The sequence below is a fragment of the Myotis nattereri genome, assembly GCF_964212035.1.
Source record: "Myotis nattereri genome assembly, chromosome: 10".
NCBI classification, from domain to species: Eukaryota; Metazoa; Chordata; class Mammalia; order Chiroptera; family Vespertilionidae; genus Myotis; species Myotis nattereri.
The window spans coordinates 31,019,900-31,039,647 of NC_138085.1; the positions used below are offsets into that span (position 1 = coordinate 31,019,900).

The following is a 19,748-nucleotide window of genomic DNA, read 5'->3' on the forward strand; positions in this document are numbered from 1 at the left end:
AAGGGAGAAGGACAGAGAGGCAGAAACATCGGTGAGAGAGGAACATCGATCAGCTGCCTCCTGCACACCCCCCACCAGGGATGTGCCCGCAACCAAGGTACATGCCCTTGACCGGAACCGAACCCGGGACCCTTCAGTCCGCAGGCCGACGCACCATCCACTGAGCCAAACATCAGGGACTGCCTGATGTTTTTAAATGAGTGAAATCTTTCTTCTACTGTTGTAATCATAACTCATAATAAACTATAGTGTTTTTTTGTGTGTGTGTGTGAAAGTGAGGGGTAGTTACACTGAGCATTGGGAGCCATTATTTAATAGCCTTGGAAAAGCATACAGGTTTTTCACTCGTAACTGCCAGTTCTGGCCACCAATGCTTCTCACATGTCAATGTGCATGAGAATTACCTGGGCGTCCTTTTAAAATGTAGTTCCTGTCAGTCAGTCTGGGAAAAAGCCTAAGATTCTGCATCTCCAACCTGCTCCCAAGAGATGGGGATGCTGCCGGCTCATGAACCATACTTGGAGCATCAAGGCACATCCACACGCATTCACACCCTTGAGCTGTGCCCTTTTCCCTGGGCTCCACAGTCTGCACTCTCAGTGCCACTCACACTTCTTTGTTCCTCCTGGACAAACTTTTGGGGCAGCATCACCCACATCCTCTCCTCCTATGGACGAGGTTAGTAACCACATTTGAGAAAAGTTGACACTTAATTCCAACAGACACCACCTTGCCTCTCTTGACAGTACAGAGGTAAGCGGCTTTTAGATAAAAGAATCACCATTGCGGACCTGTTTTGTCAAATAATTGATGTAAACACATAAGTGATCTTTTTATTGCCTGTTAGCATAGCTAACAGAGGCTGCCGTGCCTGTGAGAGATTTATTATGATTAGCTCTGTGGGACAACTTCCTCAGAAAGTTTGTGTTCAGAGAGATCATTATTCTCCATCTTGAGTTAAATATGCCATGTTAAATGGAAGTTTGAGAGCAGAATTCTGGAAAGCTCAGAGCTGAAGGAAATGCATCTTTGAAGCAAAAAGATAAAGAGTTCTTCTTTTACTTACTGGCCAGGGAGAGCAGCAAGAGCAAAATTTCCTTATGTAAAAGAATAGACAAAACCAGATACCCAGAACCAGAGAAAATACACATTGTCTTGTTCCAATGTTTCAAAAGGGCTATGGTCAACCAATATTTTTATGAGACTATAGTATTAACTAGAGGCCCAGTGCACAAAATTCATGCACTCAGGGTAGGTCCTCAACCCAGTCTGTGCCCTCTCGCAGTCCAGGAGCACTTGGTGGATGTCCAACTGATGGTTTTAGGCCCACTCCCCACGGGAGAGGCTCCTGCCACTACCGCTGTACTTGCCAGCAGTAAGCTGGCTCAGGGCTTCTGGCTGAATGGTGTTTCCCCTGTGGGAGTGGACTGACCACCAGGGGCAGCTCCTGCATTGAGCATCTGCCCCCTGATGGTCAGTGCATGTCATAGCAATCGGTTGTTCCGCTGCTTGGTCAATTTGCATATTAGCCTTTTATTATAGAGGATTACATATTACTTTAATGTCTCATTTCCCAATATATGACAGTCACTTTTTAAAGTATGTTTAGGCTGCCTGGCTGGTGTTTCTCAGTGGTTGAGCATCAACCTATGAACCAAGAAGTCACAGTTTGATTCCTGGTTAGGGCACATGCCCAAGTTGCAGGCTAGATCCCCAGTGTGGGGTATGCAGGAGGAAGCCCATCAATGATTCTCTCTCATCATTGATGTTTGTATCTTCCTCTCCCTCTCCCTTCCTCTCTAAAATTAACAATGAAAATATATTAAACTGTTTAGGCTAAAAATTTACAGTCTTTTGCTATTACACAAACAATTTAAATATTTGTAGAAAAAGTAAAAACCTACTTTTCCAATAGTTTATCAGTATTACTACTGAGTCTGTAAGCTATGAGAATAACAAAAGACCAACTCTTTTACTTCCTCGTAAATTCCAATTATTGAATTATAATTGGTACTCCATTTGAGATAATATTTTATGCAGAATATGTGGTGAATTATATTGAATTATTAGTATGATTTCTTCAGAGTTCTTAATCAGGATAAATCCTCTTTTATTTTTCAGAGTTACTGAGCTGTAGAATTAGTCTTGATGTCACTATCTTCAGATGGTAATATGACATAATGGAGATTAGCATGGACTCTGAAAGTGGAGGAACCCAAGCTCAAATAATAAGTGACTTGCAGTGCTAGAAAACACTTATATTTAAGTCCACCTGTGCATGAAAAGTAAATGTAGAGATCAAACTTGCTTACTTATGTAACACCCAGTATAAGATGTAGAATCTTTTTCAAGATTTTAGAAGTTTCTTTCATCCCACTTTCTGACTACTACCCTCAGAATTTCTTAATTTTCTGACCTTTATAATCATTGATAGTACCATCAGTTCATGAAATTCATATCAGTGGATTTATATGATGTATTCTCATTTGTGTCTCACTTCTTTTGCTCAACATAATATCTATGAAATTAACCCATATTGTTCTTCATATCAGGATTTTATTCTTTTTTTTGTAGGTGCACAGTATTCTATTATTTGAATTTACTACCACTCTTCCATTTTCCTGTAGGCAGATTTGTAAGTTGTTTCTAATTTAAAAATATTATGAATAAAGGTACGCTAAACATCCTTTCACATATGATTTTGAGGACCTATATGCTCATGTCTTTTGGATATATAAAAGCAGTAAATTTAATGACTCACGCTATAGGCATATGTTTAGTTTTAGCAGATACAGTTTTGCATCCTTTTATCTAAGTTATACAACCACCTGCAGTGAATGAGAGTTCCAGATCCTGCAGATACTTGCCAATAATTAATATTATAAACCTATTTAATTTTAGCTATCCTGGTAAGTAAGTAATAGAGGAATAAATCTGAGTTTACCTGGAGAGATGATATTGAATATATTTCAAATATATTTTGAGACTTGGATATTATTCTTTATCAATTCTTGTTTACATTTTTGTTTTCTCTTTCCTGAGGTGCCTTGATTTTCCTCATGTTGCTGAAAGATATTTTCATTGGAAATAGGACTCTGTTGACAGTTCTTTTATTTTTAGAATTTATGGTTTCTAATGGAAAACCTATTGTCATGAGAATTACTTTTTCCTTATAGATACAGTGTTATTTGTCATTCAGAACTTTCAAGATTTTTTTCTTTGTTTTTATTTTTATTTTTCAGAAGTTTGGCCAAAGCCGGTTTGGCTCAGCAGATAGAGCGTCAGCCTGCGGACTGAAGGGTCCCGGGTTCGATTCCGGTCAGGGGCATGTACCTGGGTTGCAGGCACTTCCCCAGTGGGGGATGTGCGGGAGGCAGCTGATCGATGTTTCTCTCTCATCGATGTTTCTAACTCTCTATCTCTCTCCCTTCCTCTCTGTAAAAAATCAATAAAATATATTTAAAAAAAAAAAAAAGAAGTTTGACTGTGATGTGGGTGTTGCCATCTTTGGGTTTCTCTCATATTGTATTTCCTCACCTTCTTAAAATTGACGATTTCTGTCTTTTGACCAATTGGAAGAGTTTTCAGCCATTATTTCTTCAAGTACTCTTTCAGCTCCATCTCCTTTAATTTCTTCCTGGACTCCAAATGTTACAGTTTTTATTTATTCTGTGTTGTTGTTATGACTCCACTGGTTCCTGTGGTTCTGATTTTTTCTGTTGTTGTTTTCAAGTCCATTCTCCCTATTCTCATTTGATATTTTTATTGTTATATTTTCTAGTTCCCTGAATGTTTCCTCTGTTCCATCCATTCTGCTTTGAGCCTATTCACCGAGTCATTTATTTCAGTTATTATATTCTTCTGTACTATAACTTTCATTTGGTTCTTCTTTATAGCTTCATTTTCTTTGCTGAGATTTTCTATTTACTTGCCATAACTTTCTTTTTTTTCCCATTTAAGTGACTTTTAGTGATTTAAGGATGTTCAAAATCACTCATTTAAAGATTGTTTTGATGGCTGCTTTAAACTTATTATCAAATAACTCTGTCATCTCTACTATCTCAGTGTTAGTATCCATTATCTTTTTTATTCAGTTTTAGATCTTTCTGCTTCTTTAAATGAATAATTTGATAATTGAGACCTAGAAATTTTGAGCATGAAACTCTGGATCTTTTTCAACCCTGTGTTATCTGGCTTTGCTTTGATACTGCTCTGGTAAGGGTAGGGTGAGATGCCACCTCATTATTTCAAGAATAGAGTAGAAGTCCAGGCTCCCCACTTGGCTCAAGGTTTGTAGGTGTGTGTGCTGGGGAAGGAGGATGGGTATTCATGATTGTTATGAGATGGTGGGAGTTCTGGCTCCCTGCTATTCTTCTGCCAATATCTCCCCATGTGGAGGGATAGGTCTGCCTTGTTTCTATTTCTTACGGTTTCCACTTACATGACCCAGGACTGACTACTGCCCAAGACTGGCTCCGGCGCAGGACTGACTGACTCCCGCCTGGCATAGCCGACCCGCAGCCACAGCAACCCAGCACTGACTTCCGGTCTGGTCGAGCCTTAGGTCGTAATGGTCGTTACGCCCTGGCTCTTTATTATATAGGATACTTCAACAAAAAATGCACTGATTTTCTTATTTCCTTTTAAAGGTTTTACTGCATTCTACTAGTAAATGATTTATTCAACAATAACCTTACACATTTTTGTCTGAGTACAATTTCTAATTACAGGCATAGCTCAGAGATATTGCAGGTTCAGCTCCAGATGACCATAAGAGAGTAAGTATTGCAACGAAGCAAACTATCATCTTTTTGCTAGTGATGGGTCTTGCCTTGCATTTGTAAAAACACAAACAAACAAACAAACAAAAAATCTGTGAAACGCTGTTTAGCAAAGGGCAGTAAAACACATCAGTGGAAAGATGTGATTCAATTTAAGTAGTCACAAAAATTCAGATTTTTGGAGGTGGGGGATGGAATAAAGGAAGCATTTATTCTTAAAGTGTGGAACTTCCTCTGTGATGGATGCCCTGACCAAACTGTTAAGTTACTCTTGCTTAATTAGCAGAAGTAAAGCCTCCAACGTTCCTCCTCCTCCCTTCCTCCCTCCATCTCTCTGGAAATCCTTATTATTGCATTTCCATTCTAAACTAATTTTGGGAAATCAATACCCCCCAGAAATAAGCCTCCTCTCAGAATAAAGACCCTTCTTCTTTTATATGTTACATCCCCCTTTCTTCCACCTTTCCCTTCAACCCCTAACTCTATACTTAATTCTTCACTTAGTTACAGCTACAATAAAGTATAACTCACACCTAACGTTCCTTCCCAACTTCCTCCCTTCATCCCAGTTACCCACACAATTTCTCTCCTCTTCTTTAAATGCAAGCTCTTGAAGCCCCCTCATACAAAATGAATTCATTGATAGGCAAACAGATCTGTCCTGGCCCTATTTCAGAGAGCTCACTCTCTTTACTTCACAAAAACCAAGTGAACTGAAGCTATACAATTTTATTCAATCATATTATATCATTCTCTCAGTATAATCTCACCAAAACTCAGCGGACCCCCTTCCGGCTGGCTCTTCATACCCTAAACTCTCCCACCTTATCCGCCTCATTAACTTTCCACTCATTCTTCAAAGCTTAGTGCAATTCCATAGGGTAAGCTATTCCTCCACTGACCATATCCTTGGATACTGGATGTAGCTTTCCTTCTATTTAGTTCTCCATCATTTTATTCATTAAATGACCAATGAAAAGTCTTATCACACCTTGAGTGTTCACTTATCCATCTGCCCACCTCCAGATTCTGAAGTCCTTAAGGACAAGTCCCCAACTCTCTGTTTTAAGCACTGTAGCCCAATGCCTGAAAGACAACTAGTGCTGAGATGTTAAACCAGGGGTGGGCAAACTTTTTGACTCGAGGGCCACAATGGGTTCTTAAACTGGACCGGAGGGCCGGAACAAAAGCATGGATGGAGTGTTTGTGTAAACTAATATAAATTCAAAGTAAACATCATTACATAAAAGGGTACGGTCTTTTTTTTTTTAGTTTTATTCATTTCAAACGGGCCGGATCCGGCCCGCAGACCGTAGTTTGTCCACAGCTGTGTTAAACAAATCTGTCTGAAGAATCCTCTGAACAAAAAGCTCAGGGGAATCTTGGCCCTGTTAGTATCATTGTTGTGTGTATCCTCCATACTTTCTCCCACCCATTTCTGCTCCTTTCTTGAATTATCTATAAGTATTCACTTAAAGCAATACTCTGGTGATTTCTCGCCAACGCTATTATTCACTTCCTAGAGGTCCGGTGCACAAATTCATGCACAGGTGGGGTCCGGCCAGCCAGCCCCAATGGGGGCCGATCGGGTCAGGCCGGCGAGGGGGAGGGGATGCAGGAGGTTGGGCGGGGCCAATTGGGGACCCGATTGGGCCAGTTGGCCGCTGCAGTGCTCGACATAGCGACCGGTTACTCCAGTTGTTCCAGTCATTCTGGTCATTCCGTAGTTCTGGTCGCTTGGCTGTTATATATATAGATTGCTTGCAAAACAGCCTCTCCACTCTACAACTCTCACCAGTTAGAAAAGTTATCTATCTGGCTCAGTTTCTACTTTATTGTCTTTTACCAAGGTCTTCAGAGATTGCCATTTTGGGGGAACAATGATGAAAATTTCATAAAAGTTAAAACAATATTATGTCTTCTTTTAATATGCAAGAGATCAGAAGACACTGTACAGATGCTGAGAGTTTCCTTTATGATTTTCCTCTACTGTCCCAATTTTCCTTAAATAGGAAGAACTGAGAAATAGTACATTCCCAAAATTCTTTATGCAACTGGATAGAAACAGATTTTGCTGCTATTCTTGTGCATTAAAAGCAGGTTAGCAATGCTACATAAAACTAAAATTGACTTAAAATGGTCACTTAAGGACTTTACATACTATACCTGTGTTTTTTCCAACACATCTGCATGCTGAGGAGACTGAATAGATAATTTGACAGAAGTTTCTTCAATGCTTCTTGATGGTTTTGTGATTCCAGAAATGGTCGGTGGAAGTTGATACTGTTTGTATATGTATTCTGGCCTCTTATGATCTTGGTAGACTTTTAGCACTGGCTTCAGGGAACAAAGAGACATGTTAATCTTTTTAGTATTAATGTGAACTTGTCTTATTCTTCACTATCTTTGGACTCTATCCCTGATGGAAATTTATTTCCTCCTGGGACTAATTTCCTGTGGAAACTACAATCATTGTAGCAGCTGCCACCATTGTCTATCCATAGACAATTGCTTGACTAGACTTTTCTAGTTGGTTTCTATTAATTCTGTATTCTAAATACCCAGAAATACTTCTAGGATTAAGGTTATAATATAGAAAGGGCTCAGGGGCATAAAGTCCTAAGCTCACTAATTATCCTTTACAAACACCCACCATTCACTACTAGAGCTACTATAGGAAGAATCTTACAATTTTCCAACCTTGCCCAAAAGTCATTAATCACTTCCTATTGCCATAACTGACTGAAAATCTAAAAAATAAAATGATGGCATTATCTAAGGCCCATCTCATTTCAAATTAAGGCAGGAAAAATCCAGCTTTAAACAAAAAAGTGAAATAAAATTTACTATAATGACTTTAACTTTTTAAGCATTATGATTTTACCTAATATTTTATATGGGATTGAGAAAAAATAAGCTTGAGAGTAAATATAGCAAATGGCTGTTAAGTTTACATTTGGTTTTGGATAAAAATCCCTCGAGTCACTCACAGAAGAAAAGAAAAGACTAGCTGGTAATGAGAGTAGGAGGGGAGATCTCAGCTATATAACAATGAGGAAAGGAATAAGACCATCACAGTTACGAAGGGAGAGTGGGGGGTCCAAGATGGAAATGTAGGAAGTCTGTGAACTCACCTCCCACAGACACACAGAATAATGTATACCTTAAACACCTATGTATATAGCAACTTCTCCTGAAGAACAACTGAAGGTGGATTGAATAGTTTCTGCACATTAAATGAGAGAGGGACTACATACAGAAGGGGAGGAGCGATGGAGATGCAGTAACCATAGAAACCTTACCCCAGTTGGGCAACCTGCAGTAGGAAAGGATATCACCAGCAAATCCATGTGCAGACTCATCTGCCCTGGGGCACAGTAATAAAACAATGCCTTAAAGTGCACCTAGACTATACATGAAAAAACAAAAACTATTGACAACCCCCCCAAATGCCTGCTAAATGGGTGGGAAACTGCAGGAATTCTCCAGAATTGGAGGGGTCAGCAAGTGCCATTGCTACCTTCCCCTCCACCTAGATAGCATGGGTGGGAGCTTAGTTCAAGTGCTTGGTACAGCCTGCAAGGCTGCCACAGCTTGCTCTGGGCCAACTTAGCAGAGCGCACTCCAGACCCAGCTAGCTGGCCTGATGGGGTGCCCCTAAAGCCACAGGACCTGGAGGACCTATCCCCACGCTTGTTCCAAACCTGCCCAGCAGGTTTGCCTGGAGGTCCTGGGGCTGCATGCGGTGACCAATTCAGTCATGCCTTCCCCAGCTTTGGCCAGTCAGCCTGCCAGGGTGCCCCTGGCACTGCCTGTGCCCACATAGGCTCCAGCCAGCCTGCCAAAGCTACCTAGCACATGCAGTCTACACAAGGCCACTTTCATTTCATTCATAAAAACAAACACAGAAAGCCAAACAAAATTAGGAAACAAACTAATATGTTCCAAAGGGAAGAATAAGAAAAATGCCAGAGAAAAACACTAGTGATATGAAGATAAGTAATTTTCCTGATAGAGAATTCAACTTAATGAATTCATTGTAATGGCTGGCTAGTTTTCCAGTGTGTGTGTGTGTGTGTGTGTGTGTGTGTGTGTGTGTACTCACATCTTTATCCAATCATCTGTTGATGAATACTGGGTTGTTTCCATGTCTTGGACATTGTAAATAATGCTGCAATGAATATAGGAGTACAATATCTTTACAAATTAGTGTTTTTATATTTTTGGGTTAAATTCTCAGAAGAGGAATTACTAGATCATACAGCAGTTCTATTGTGTACTTTTTCCATAGTGGCTGCACCAATTTACATTCTCACCAACTGTGTATCCTTTCTATCACACCCTTTCTAACACTTGCTATTTCTTGTCTTTTTTATGATAGCCATTTGACAGGTGTGGAAATATCTCACTGTGGTTTTGACTTTTATTTCCCTAAGAACAAGTAATCTTGAACATCTTTTCATATGTCTGTTTGCCATCTCTATGTCTTCCTTGGAAAAATATCTATTCAAATCCCTTGCCCTTTTTTAATCATATTTTTTTCTAGTTGTTGAGTTGTATTGGATATTAGTCCCTACTGGAAGTATCATTTGCAATAAAAGATAAAATATTGCCATTTGTGACAACACAGATGGATCCTGAGAGTACTATGTTAAGTGAAATAAATCAGATGAAAAAGAACAAAAGTCTTATGATTTTGCTCACATGTGGACTATAAAATGAAAAGTAACAAGTAAACTAACAAAACCAAACTCATTCATCAATAGGTACAGACAACAGAATGATTGCTACTAGGGAAGAAAAGGGTGTGGGAGGAGGTGAATTGGGTAAAGGAGATCAAATACATATTAACAGAAGGAAACTAGAATTCGGGTGATGAGCATGCAGTAGAGTATACAGATATTGAATAATAGTGTCATATACCTGAAATTTATATGTTATTAACCAATGTTATGTCAATAACTTTAATTAAAAAAATTCAAAGTAACTGTTATAAGGATGCTCATTGAACCTGGGAGAAGAATAGAGAATACAGTGAGAACTTTAACAAAGACTTATTTCAGTAAAGAAAATATTAAAAGAACCAATCAGAGCTAAATAATACAATAACTGAAATAAAAACCCACTAGAAGAAATCAATAATAATTAGATAATACAGAAGAATAGATTAGCAATCTTTAAGAGAGAATAGTGGAAATACCCTAATAAGAATAGAAAAAAGAATTTTAAAAAATGAGGATAGCTTAAGGGATCTCTGGGACAACATAAAGGAGTAGAGGAGTCCCAGAAAGTAGAGAGGGAAAGGGGCAGTAATCTTATTTGAAAATGTAATGGCTCTAAACTTTCCTAACCTGGGGAAAGAAACAAACATCCAGGTATAGGAAGTACAGAGAGTTCCAAACAAGATAAACCCAAAGAAACCCATACCAAAACATATAGTAATGAAAATGGTAAAAGTTAAAGAGAGAATATTGAAGGCAGCAAGAGAAAAACAAATATCACATATAAGAGCAACCTCATAAGGTTATCAGCTAACTCCTCAGCAGAAACTCTGTAGGCCAGAGGGGAGTGGCAGAATATATTTAAAGTGCCAAAAGAAAAGAACATACAACTGAGAATACTCTACCTGGTAAGATTATCATTAAGAATTAGGGGACAGATAAAGAGGTCCCTGGACAAATAAAAACTAAAGAAACTCATCATCACTAAACTGGCTTTATAAGGAATGTTCAAGAGTCTTATTTAAGGGCAAAAGGAAAGACAATAACCAGAAATAACAAAATATATGAAAGGAAAAAAATCTCATTGGTAAAGGCAAATACATAGTAAACACAGCCACTCTTCCACTTCAAAAGCTAGTATGTCTTCACTGATACAGCTCCTAGGGCAATGGAAACTAAAGAGAAAATAAACAAATGGGACTACATCAAAATAAAAAGCTTCTGCACAGCAAAAGAAACCATCAACAAAACAACAAGAAAGCCCACTGCATGGGAGAACATATTTGCCAATGTTATCACCAATAAGGGTTTAATCTCCAGCATTTACAGGGAACTCATACAACTTAACAAAAGGAAGATAAACAACCCAATCAAAAAATGGGCAATGGACCTAAATAGAAACTTTTCAAAAGAAGACAGAAGGAAGGCCAAAAGACATATGAAAACATGCTCAAAGTCACTAATCATCCGAGAGATGCAAATCAAAACGACAATGTGGTACCATCTCACACCTGTCAGAATGGCTATCATCAACAAATCAACAAACAACAAGTGCTGGCGAGGATGTGGAGAAAAAGGAACTCTCGTGCACTGCTGGTGGGAATGCAGACTGGTGCAGCCACTATGGAGAACAGTATGGAGTTTCCTCAAAAAACTAAAAATGGAACTCCCATTTGACCCAGTGATCCCACTTCTAGGAAGATATCCCAAGAAACTAGAAACACCAATTAGAAAGGATATATGCACCCCTATGTTCATAGCAGCACAATTCACCATAGCTAAGATTTGGAAACAGCCTAAGTGCCCATCAGTAGATGAGTGGATTAAAAAAACTGTGGTACATCTACACAATGGAATACTACGCTGCGGTAAAAAAGAAGGAGTTCTTACCATTTGCAACAGCATGGATAGAACCAGAGAGCATTATGCTAAGTGAAATAAGCCAGTCAGAGAAGGATAAATACCATATAATCTCACTCATTTGTGGAATATAATGAAGAACATAAACTGATGAAGGACAGATCCAGAGTCAGAGAGGCATTGATCGGACTGTCAGGCCTCGGAGGGAAGGTAGGGGAGGGTGGGGGTAAGGGGGAGAGATCAACGAAAGGACTTATATGCAAGCATATAGGCCTAACCAATGGACACAGACAACAGGGGGTGAGGGCATGAGTGGGATAGGGGGTAACATGGGGATAAGAACACATATGTAATAACTTAATCAATAAAAAAATTAAATTAAATTAAAAAGAAATAAGAAAATGAAAAAGAAAGTTGAGCAAACATCGATGGCAGGGTCCATGGTCTGGGGGACAGGTGTTCCCTTCCCCAACATGATAAGAGCTGATAGCATTTGAACCTTGGGATCAAATCTCAAACCAGATGACAGCCTTAAGCTTTGACAGCAGGAAATGTTCTTGTCTCTGCACCTTTTCCTATGATGACCGAGTCCCATTCATTCATCCATTTGTTCATTCTTTCACAAGCCTTTACTGGGCACCTACTGTGTACTGGGCAAGGTGTCAGCACAGAAGATCGAGTGGCAACAAGACCAGAGCCTCGGACAGTGGGACAGGCCTGTGCCCTCCTTCACAAAGAGTCTCAGTCATGACTTTGAGACACTTCCACACAACCATCCCAGACGTTAAAGGAAGACATACACCACAGAGTGTTGAACTGTTTGCTTCTGGGGCTCTGTTTTGGCATTTCTTCACTAAAAAATACAAATAAGCCAACAATTTGAAACCAAACTGGAAGTGGTGTGGGAAACTGTTTATTGCCTTCACTATCTGATAAGCGTAGACAGAGAAACCCCCCCACCCCCCACCCCAAGGCTGGGTGCCTTTGAAGCCCTAGCAGAGGTCGGAGCTAGGTGCCACCTCTGTTTGTCCAGACCAGCCGTGGGCAAACTACGGCCTGCGGGCCAGATCCGGCCCGTTTGAAATGAATAAAACTAAAAAAAAGAAAAGACCGTACCCTTTTATGTAATGATGTTTACTTTGAATTTATATTAGTTCACACAAACACTCCATCCATGCTTTTGTTCCGGCCCTCCGGTCCAGCTTAAGAACCCATTGTGACCCTTGAGTCAAAAAGTTTGCCCACCCCTGGTCCAGACAGTGGTAGCTGAAACTACTCCCCCATTTATTATTATGTAAATCCTTGCTGATGGGCTAGTCTGCCTGTTGCAGGGGGTCGCCTGCCTAAGTGTTATGCTATGGGTGCATCCCAGATCAATAAAAGCTTGGTGAGGCCTGAGCACAGGTGGAAGTCCTTCCCCTTGAGTTGGACTTGCCCGCCTGGTCCCCCAATATTTCCAAATTATCTCTTGTCTTTTCATTTTCATTTGTGTGCGGCTCTGCTTCCAGTTCCTGAACCCTGACCCACGCGGGACATGGGAAGGAAACATACAACAAGTGGCCCATGCCTCATGCAACTTCTGGCGGTCAGTCCTGGACAAGATGTGGAAGCCCCTTGAGGGAATGCTGCTTGAGCTTCCTCGGGCTGCTTCTCTCCCACACTGTGTTCTTAAAGCAACTGGTTTTACTAAATTAGTGTTTGGGGTGTATCTGTAGTCACAGCAACAACCACCATGTGCACGCACTTCTGTCCTAAGCACTTCACACTGATCCATTTATTAGGATCCCCATTTCACAGATAAGGAAGTTGGGGCACAGAGAAGTGAGGAAACTCTTTTGAGGCCACCTAGGAAATTGGTGCAGAGAGAGGGCGCAGCCCAGGCAGACCGGCTCTAGGGCACCCGGTACCTCTGTGCTCTACTGTGGGACATGCAACAGGCCAGAGGGGCCAGACCAGGGCCACCATCCACACCAGTGGCCTCATGGATAGTAGGCATCTGGAGAAGGTTCTAGAAGATTTCCTCCAGCAGGCTTCAAGTGGCTTCTGGGAAGGCAGCTCCCTGAGATTTTATGACTCCTCAATCCCGGAGCAGGACAGCATTCCCAGAAATGATGCAGGGTTTTATGACAACTCCGTATCCAGTTTCTGAACGTTTGTTAGACTTTCCTTTTCACTTTTTTTTGTTTGGGGAATTTTATTTATTCCCCACCCTGTGTTATTTTTCTTCCTAACCACAACTCCCGCAACTTTGTATCTTCCAGTGCTTTCCAAGTTTTCTGCATTGAGCCCATGTTATGTTTAGAATTTGTTAAACATTACTTTATGTTAGTAGGTAAATAAATGCTTACTGTCTCTTAAAAAAAAAAAAAAAAAGCTAGTATGAAGGTTAAAAGACAAAAGTAGCAAAATCAACTATAACTACAATAAGTAGATAGGGGATAAACAAAACAAAAATATCTAAAATATGACATAAAAATATAAAATGTGGGTGGGGGAGTAAAATTTAGTGCTTTTAGAATGCATTCAAACTTAAAGATCTATCATCTTAAAACAGCAGCTCTAGCCCTAGCTGGTTTGGCTCAGTGGATAGAGCACTGCCCTGTGAACCAAAGGGTCCCGGGCTCGATTCAGGTCAAGGGCATGCACCTTGCTTGCAGGCTCCCGGCCCTGGGCATGTGCAGGAGACAACTAATAGATGTGTTTCTCTCACATTGATGTTTCTCTCACATCGATGTTTCTCTCTGTCTTTCTCTCTCTCTTCCACTCTCTCTAAAAGAGCAATGGAAAAATATCCTTGGGTGAGTGTTCACAAAAAAATAAAAATAAAAAGAGACAAAGAAGGGCATTACACAATGATAAAGGAATCAATCCAAGAGTAGAATATAACATTTGTAAATATTTACACATCCAATATATAGCCATCTATAGACATGTGTGAAGAAACTGACAGTAATACATAATAGTGGGACTTCAATACCCAACCTACATCAATGAATAAATCATCATGACAGAGAACCAATAAGATAACATTGGCTTTAAATGACATTTTAGATAAAATAGACTTAATAGGTATTTATAGAACAATTCACCCCAAAATTGCAGAAACATTCTTTTCAAGTGGACATGATACATTCGCCAGGATAGATCATATTAGATTATAAAACAAGCCTCAATAAATTCAAGAAGACTGAAATCATATCAAGCATCTTTTCCAACAGTAATGAAAGTAGTAATCAGTTAGAAGAAGAAAACTGAAAAAGAAAAACAACCCACAAACACATGGAGACTAAACAACATGCTACTAAATAAACAATTGGTCATGAGAAAATAAAAATAAATTTTGAAAAACCTTGCAACCAATGAAAATGAAAATACAACTTTCCAAAGTCTAAGGGAGAATCATAGTAATACAGACCTACCTTGAGAAACAAGAAAATATCAAATAAACAATCTATCTTTGGTTCTAAAGAAAGTTTGTAGCAGAAAAAAATTATAAAGATCAGAGTAGAAATAAATGTAACAGAGAGAAAAAAAAAACAATAGAAAAGACCAATGAAATTAAGAACTGGTTCTCTGAAAAGATAAAATTGATAAGTCTTTAGTGAAACTCATTAAGTAAAACAGAGAGAACCAACATAAATAAAATCAGAAATGAAAAGGGAGAAGTTACAAACAACATCACAGAAATACAAAGGATCACAAGAGAATACTATGAACAATTATATGTAAAAAAAAAAAAAAATTGGGCAACCTAGAAGAATGAATAAATTTCTAGAAAAATAAAAACTTCCAAGACTAAAGCAAGAAGAAACAGAATATTCGAACAGACCAATCACTAGTAACAAAATTGAATCAGTAATCAGAAAATTCCCAACAAATACAAGGACAGGATCAGACAGCTTCACAGGAGAAACCTACCAAACTTTAAAAAAAATTAATACCTATCCTCAAACTATTTTGAAAAGTTGAAGAGGTAGAAATGCTTTCAACCTTATTTTTGAAGTCAGCAATACTCTGATAATAAAACAAAAGACACTACAAAAAATAAAATAAAATCACAGGCCAATATCCATAATAAACTTAGATGCAAAAACTTTAACAAAATATTAATAAACTGAATTCAACAATAAATTAAAGGATCATACACTGTGATCAAGTTTGATTTATTCCAGGAATGCAAGGACAGTTCCACAATCACAAATTAATTTATATGGTATACCACATTGACAAAACAAAAGATAAAGATCATATGATAATTTCAATAAATACAGAAAAAAACAATTGACAGAATTCAACATCCATTTACAATAAAAACTGTCAACAGTGTAGATATAGAGGGAACATACCTCAACATAATATAAACTGTATATGACAAACCCACAACTCACATACTCAATGGTAAAAAGATAATGGAACAAAATAAGGATGCCCACCCTCATCACTTATTCAACATAGTATTGGAAGTCCTAGCTACAGCAAGAAAAAAGAAATAAAAGGCATCCAAATTGGAAGGGAAGAAGTAAAACAGTCACTACTTACATATGTCATAATTCTGCATATAGAAAACCCTAAAGATTCCACCAAAAAAGTATTAATAAATTAACTCAGTAAAGTTACAGATAACAAAATTAACATATAGAAATATGCTATATTTCTATATACTAACTAGAGGCCTAGTGCATGAAATTCGTGCACGGGGGGGGGGGGGAAGTCCCCTCAGCCCAGCCTGCACCCTCTCCAAACCGGGACATCCCTCTCACAATCCAGGACCGCTGGCTCCTAACTGCTCACCTGTCTGCCTGCCTGATGGCACCTAACTGCCCCCCTGCCAACCTGATCATCCCTAACTGCCTTTTCCTGTGGCCCGATTACCCCTAACTATCCCCCCTGCCAGCCTGATAACCCCTAACTGCCTCTACCTGTGGCCTGATTGCCCTTAACTGTCCCCCCTGCCATCCTGGTCACACCCAACTGCCCCTCACTGCCAACCTGGTTGCCCCTGACCCCCCTGCCAACCTTGTCACCCCTTACTGCCCTTCTTGCCAGCCTGGTTGACCCCAGCTGCCCCCCCCCGCCCGCTGGCCTGGTCACCCCTAACTGCCCCCCCCCACTGAACTGGTTGCCCTTTATTGCCCCCCTGCCGACCTGGTTGCCCCCAACTGACCCCCCTGCTGGCCTGGTCGCCCCATGCAGCCTGCTGTTCAGTCGTTTGGTCGTCCTTCACTAACCCCCCTACCGGCCTGGTCACCCCATGCAGTCTGCTGTTCAGCCATTTGGTCGTCCCTCATTAACCCCCCTGCCAGCCTGGTCACCCCTCATTAATCCTCCTGCTGGCCTGGTCGCCCCATGCAGCCTGCTGTTCAGTCGTTTGGTCGTCCTTCACTACCCCCCTACCGGCCTGGTCACCCCACATAGTCTGCTGTTCAGTCATTTGGTCATCCCTCATTAATCCTCCTGCTGGCCTGGTCGCCCCATGCAACCTGCTGTTTGGTCTTCCATATGGTATGGTCGTTTAGGTCATGACAGCCCCTTGCTTTTTATATATTAGGATAATGAACTGGCAGAAAGAGAAATTAAGAAAGCAATTCCATTTATAGTTGTATCAAAATAAAATACCTAGAAATAAATTTAACCAAGGAGATGACTCTGAAAACTGTAAGGCATTGATGACAGAAATTGAAGATGACACAAATAAATGTTCATATATTAGAAGGATTAATATCATTAAAACTAGAGGCCCGGTGCACAAAAATTTGTGCACTCAGGGAGAGGGAGTCCCTCAGCCCAGCCTGTGCCCTCTCACAGTCTGGGACCCCTCGGGGGATGACCACCTGCTAGCTTAGGCCCGCTCCCTGGGGGATTGGGCCTAAGCTGGCAATCAGACATCCCTCTGGCAGCCCAGGAGTCCTTGGGGGATGTCCACTTGCCAGCGCAAAGCAGGCCTAAGTTGCAGTCGGACATCCTTAGCGCTGCTGAGGAGGCAGGAGAGGCTCCCACCACCACCGCTGCACTGGCGGCCGTCAGCCTGGCTTGTGGCTGAGCAGAGCCCCCCATGTGGGAGCTCACTGACCACCAGGGTGCAGCTCCTGCACTGAGCATCTGCCCCCTGGTAGTCAGTGTGTGTCATAATGACCAGTTATTCCCAGTCATTCTGCTGTTAGGGTCAGTTTGCATATTACCCTTTTATTATATAGGATAGAGGCCTGGTGCATGGGTGGGGGCCGGCTGGTTTGCCCTGAAGGGTGTCCCGGATCAGGGTGGGGGTCCTGCTGGGGTGCCTGGCCAGCCTGGGTGAGGGGCTGATGGCTGTTTGCAGGCTGGTCAAGCCCCCCACCCCAGTGGGGACCCTCACCCCATGGAGGTTTGGCCAGCCTGGGTGAGGGGCTGATGGCTGTTTTCAGGCTGGCCACACCCCCTTTCGGGTGGGGGGTCCCCAATGGGGTGCCTGGCCAGTCTGGGTGAGGGGCTGAGGGCCGTTTTCAGGCTGGGCAAGCCTCCCAGTGATGGAAGCTCCCAGCCTCTCCTTTTTTCTTTTTTTTTTATACTGAGATTTATTTACCTTCTATAATTAAAACTTTGTTGCCTTCAGTGGAGCTCAGAGCCGGCCAGGATGGGCGGGAAGCTTGGTTTTCTCCATCACTGGAGCAACCAAGCCTCCTGCTCGCTCCAGCTCCGTGGCTGCTGGCCGCCATCTTGGTTGGGTTAATTTGCATATGGTTGCTCTGATTGGCTGGTGGGCATGGCTTAAGATGTAGCAAAGGTACGGTCAATTTGCATGTTTGTCTTTTATTAAATTAGATATTCATACTAACCAAAGCAATCTTCAGATTCCATGCAAGCCCTGTCAAAATTGCAGCAGCAATAATCTGGGGTTTATTCGGATGACATCTCCTCAGGGAGACGTTTGTAGTCACCCAATGTAAAGCAGCCTGCCATTTGTCTCCACCACATTTCCTGAATTATTTTCTTAATAGCACCTATCATTAGATGAAATTGTTCAGTCTGTTTGTTTAGGATTACTACAATGTCAACAGGAATCTGTCTGCCTTGTTCATTGCTGTATCCCCAGGACATGGCCCAGAGTCTGGCACATCAGAGGTGCATAATAAACATTTTATATACATGAATTTATTGCAGTGATGACAAAAAGAACAACTTTGATCATCAAAGATTAGTTATACTCTTTTGTCAAGTGAAGGTTAGAGATAAAAAAATGTAAAGGTTTAATACTAATTTCATGGAAGCAAAATAGTACAGAGGCCCTGACACTCCATACAACAGGTAGTGCAGGCACAGTGAACCCCCCAAGAAAGAGCAGCAGAAGTCAGTACCACAACCACCTTGCAAAAGGGAAGTTCGGTGTCCACCCAATAGCATCTGTTCATCTGCATTTTTGTTAGTTATTACTTGTATTGGTTATGTAGTTTTCTTTGTATTTAAGATGCTATTTTGTTTATTAAAATTTGAATTAATACCTAGTTAATCTTTTTACATAATGTAACATTATAATTAAAATAACAAATCAGCACTATGGGTCTTCAAGAATGTTTTCCTTCAAAAGGAATCAGTACTCAGCTTTGAGAAACAATGAAATAAGGTTTAATATCCATAATATGTATTTTTTTAAAACCTCAAAAACTGATAGGAAAAGGTAAACAATCTAAGGTGGATAAAAGTTATGAACAGAATCCACAAAATAAATAACATATGCCAATGAATAAATAAAAATATACATTACTAATAAGATGAAAATTACAGCAATGTGAAGCCATTTATTTTAACATATCAGTCTAGCAAATATTTTTAAAAATGATAGTGTCAGGTTCAGCAACGATGTGAGTCAACAGGCCCTCTCATACACTGTAGGTGGGAAGGTAAACTGGTTAAACCTTAGAGTACAATTGGGCGATATTTTTCAAAATTAAAAAATGTACATATTTTATGACTTATACAAATGCCACTTCTGAATTTTTACCATTTGCAACATCATGGATGGAACTGGAGAGCATTATGCTAAGTGAAATAAGCCAGTCAGAGAAAGGTAAATGTCATATGATCTCACTCATTTGTGGAATATAATGAACAACATAAACTGATGAAGAAAAATAGAACCAGAGTCATAGAAGCATCGAACAGACTGTCCAACCTATGAGGGAAGGAGGAGGGTGAAGGGGTTTAGAGATCAACCAAAGGACTTGTATGCATGCATATGAGCATAACCAATGGACACAGATAGTAGGGGGGTAAGGGCATGTGCTGGAGGGTGGAGGCAGCCAGGGAGAGTCAATGGAAGAAAAAGAAGACTTATATAATACTTTAAACAATAAAGAATTTAAAAAAAAATTTTTAAATACCACTTCTGGCCTGGCTGGTGTGGCTCAGTTTC

General features: G+C 40.5%; 1 protein-coding gene across 1 annotated transcript in view; it reads right to left on the minus strand.

Annotated features, from left to right (window-relative positions):
* The window catches only part of DNAH6 (dynein axonemal heavy chain 6), a 226,064-nt gene that overhangs the window by 201,978 nt on the left and 4,338 nt on the right, over window positions 1–19,748 (minus strand). The window contains exon 3 of the mRNA XM_081101535.1: window positions 6,948–7,118. Within this exon, the coding sequence (XP_080957661.1) occupies window positions 6,948–7,118 (171 nt within the window). The remainder of the gene's footprint in view (window positions 1–6,947; window positions 7,119–19,748) is intronic.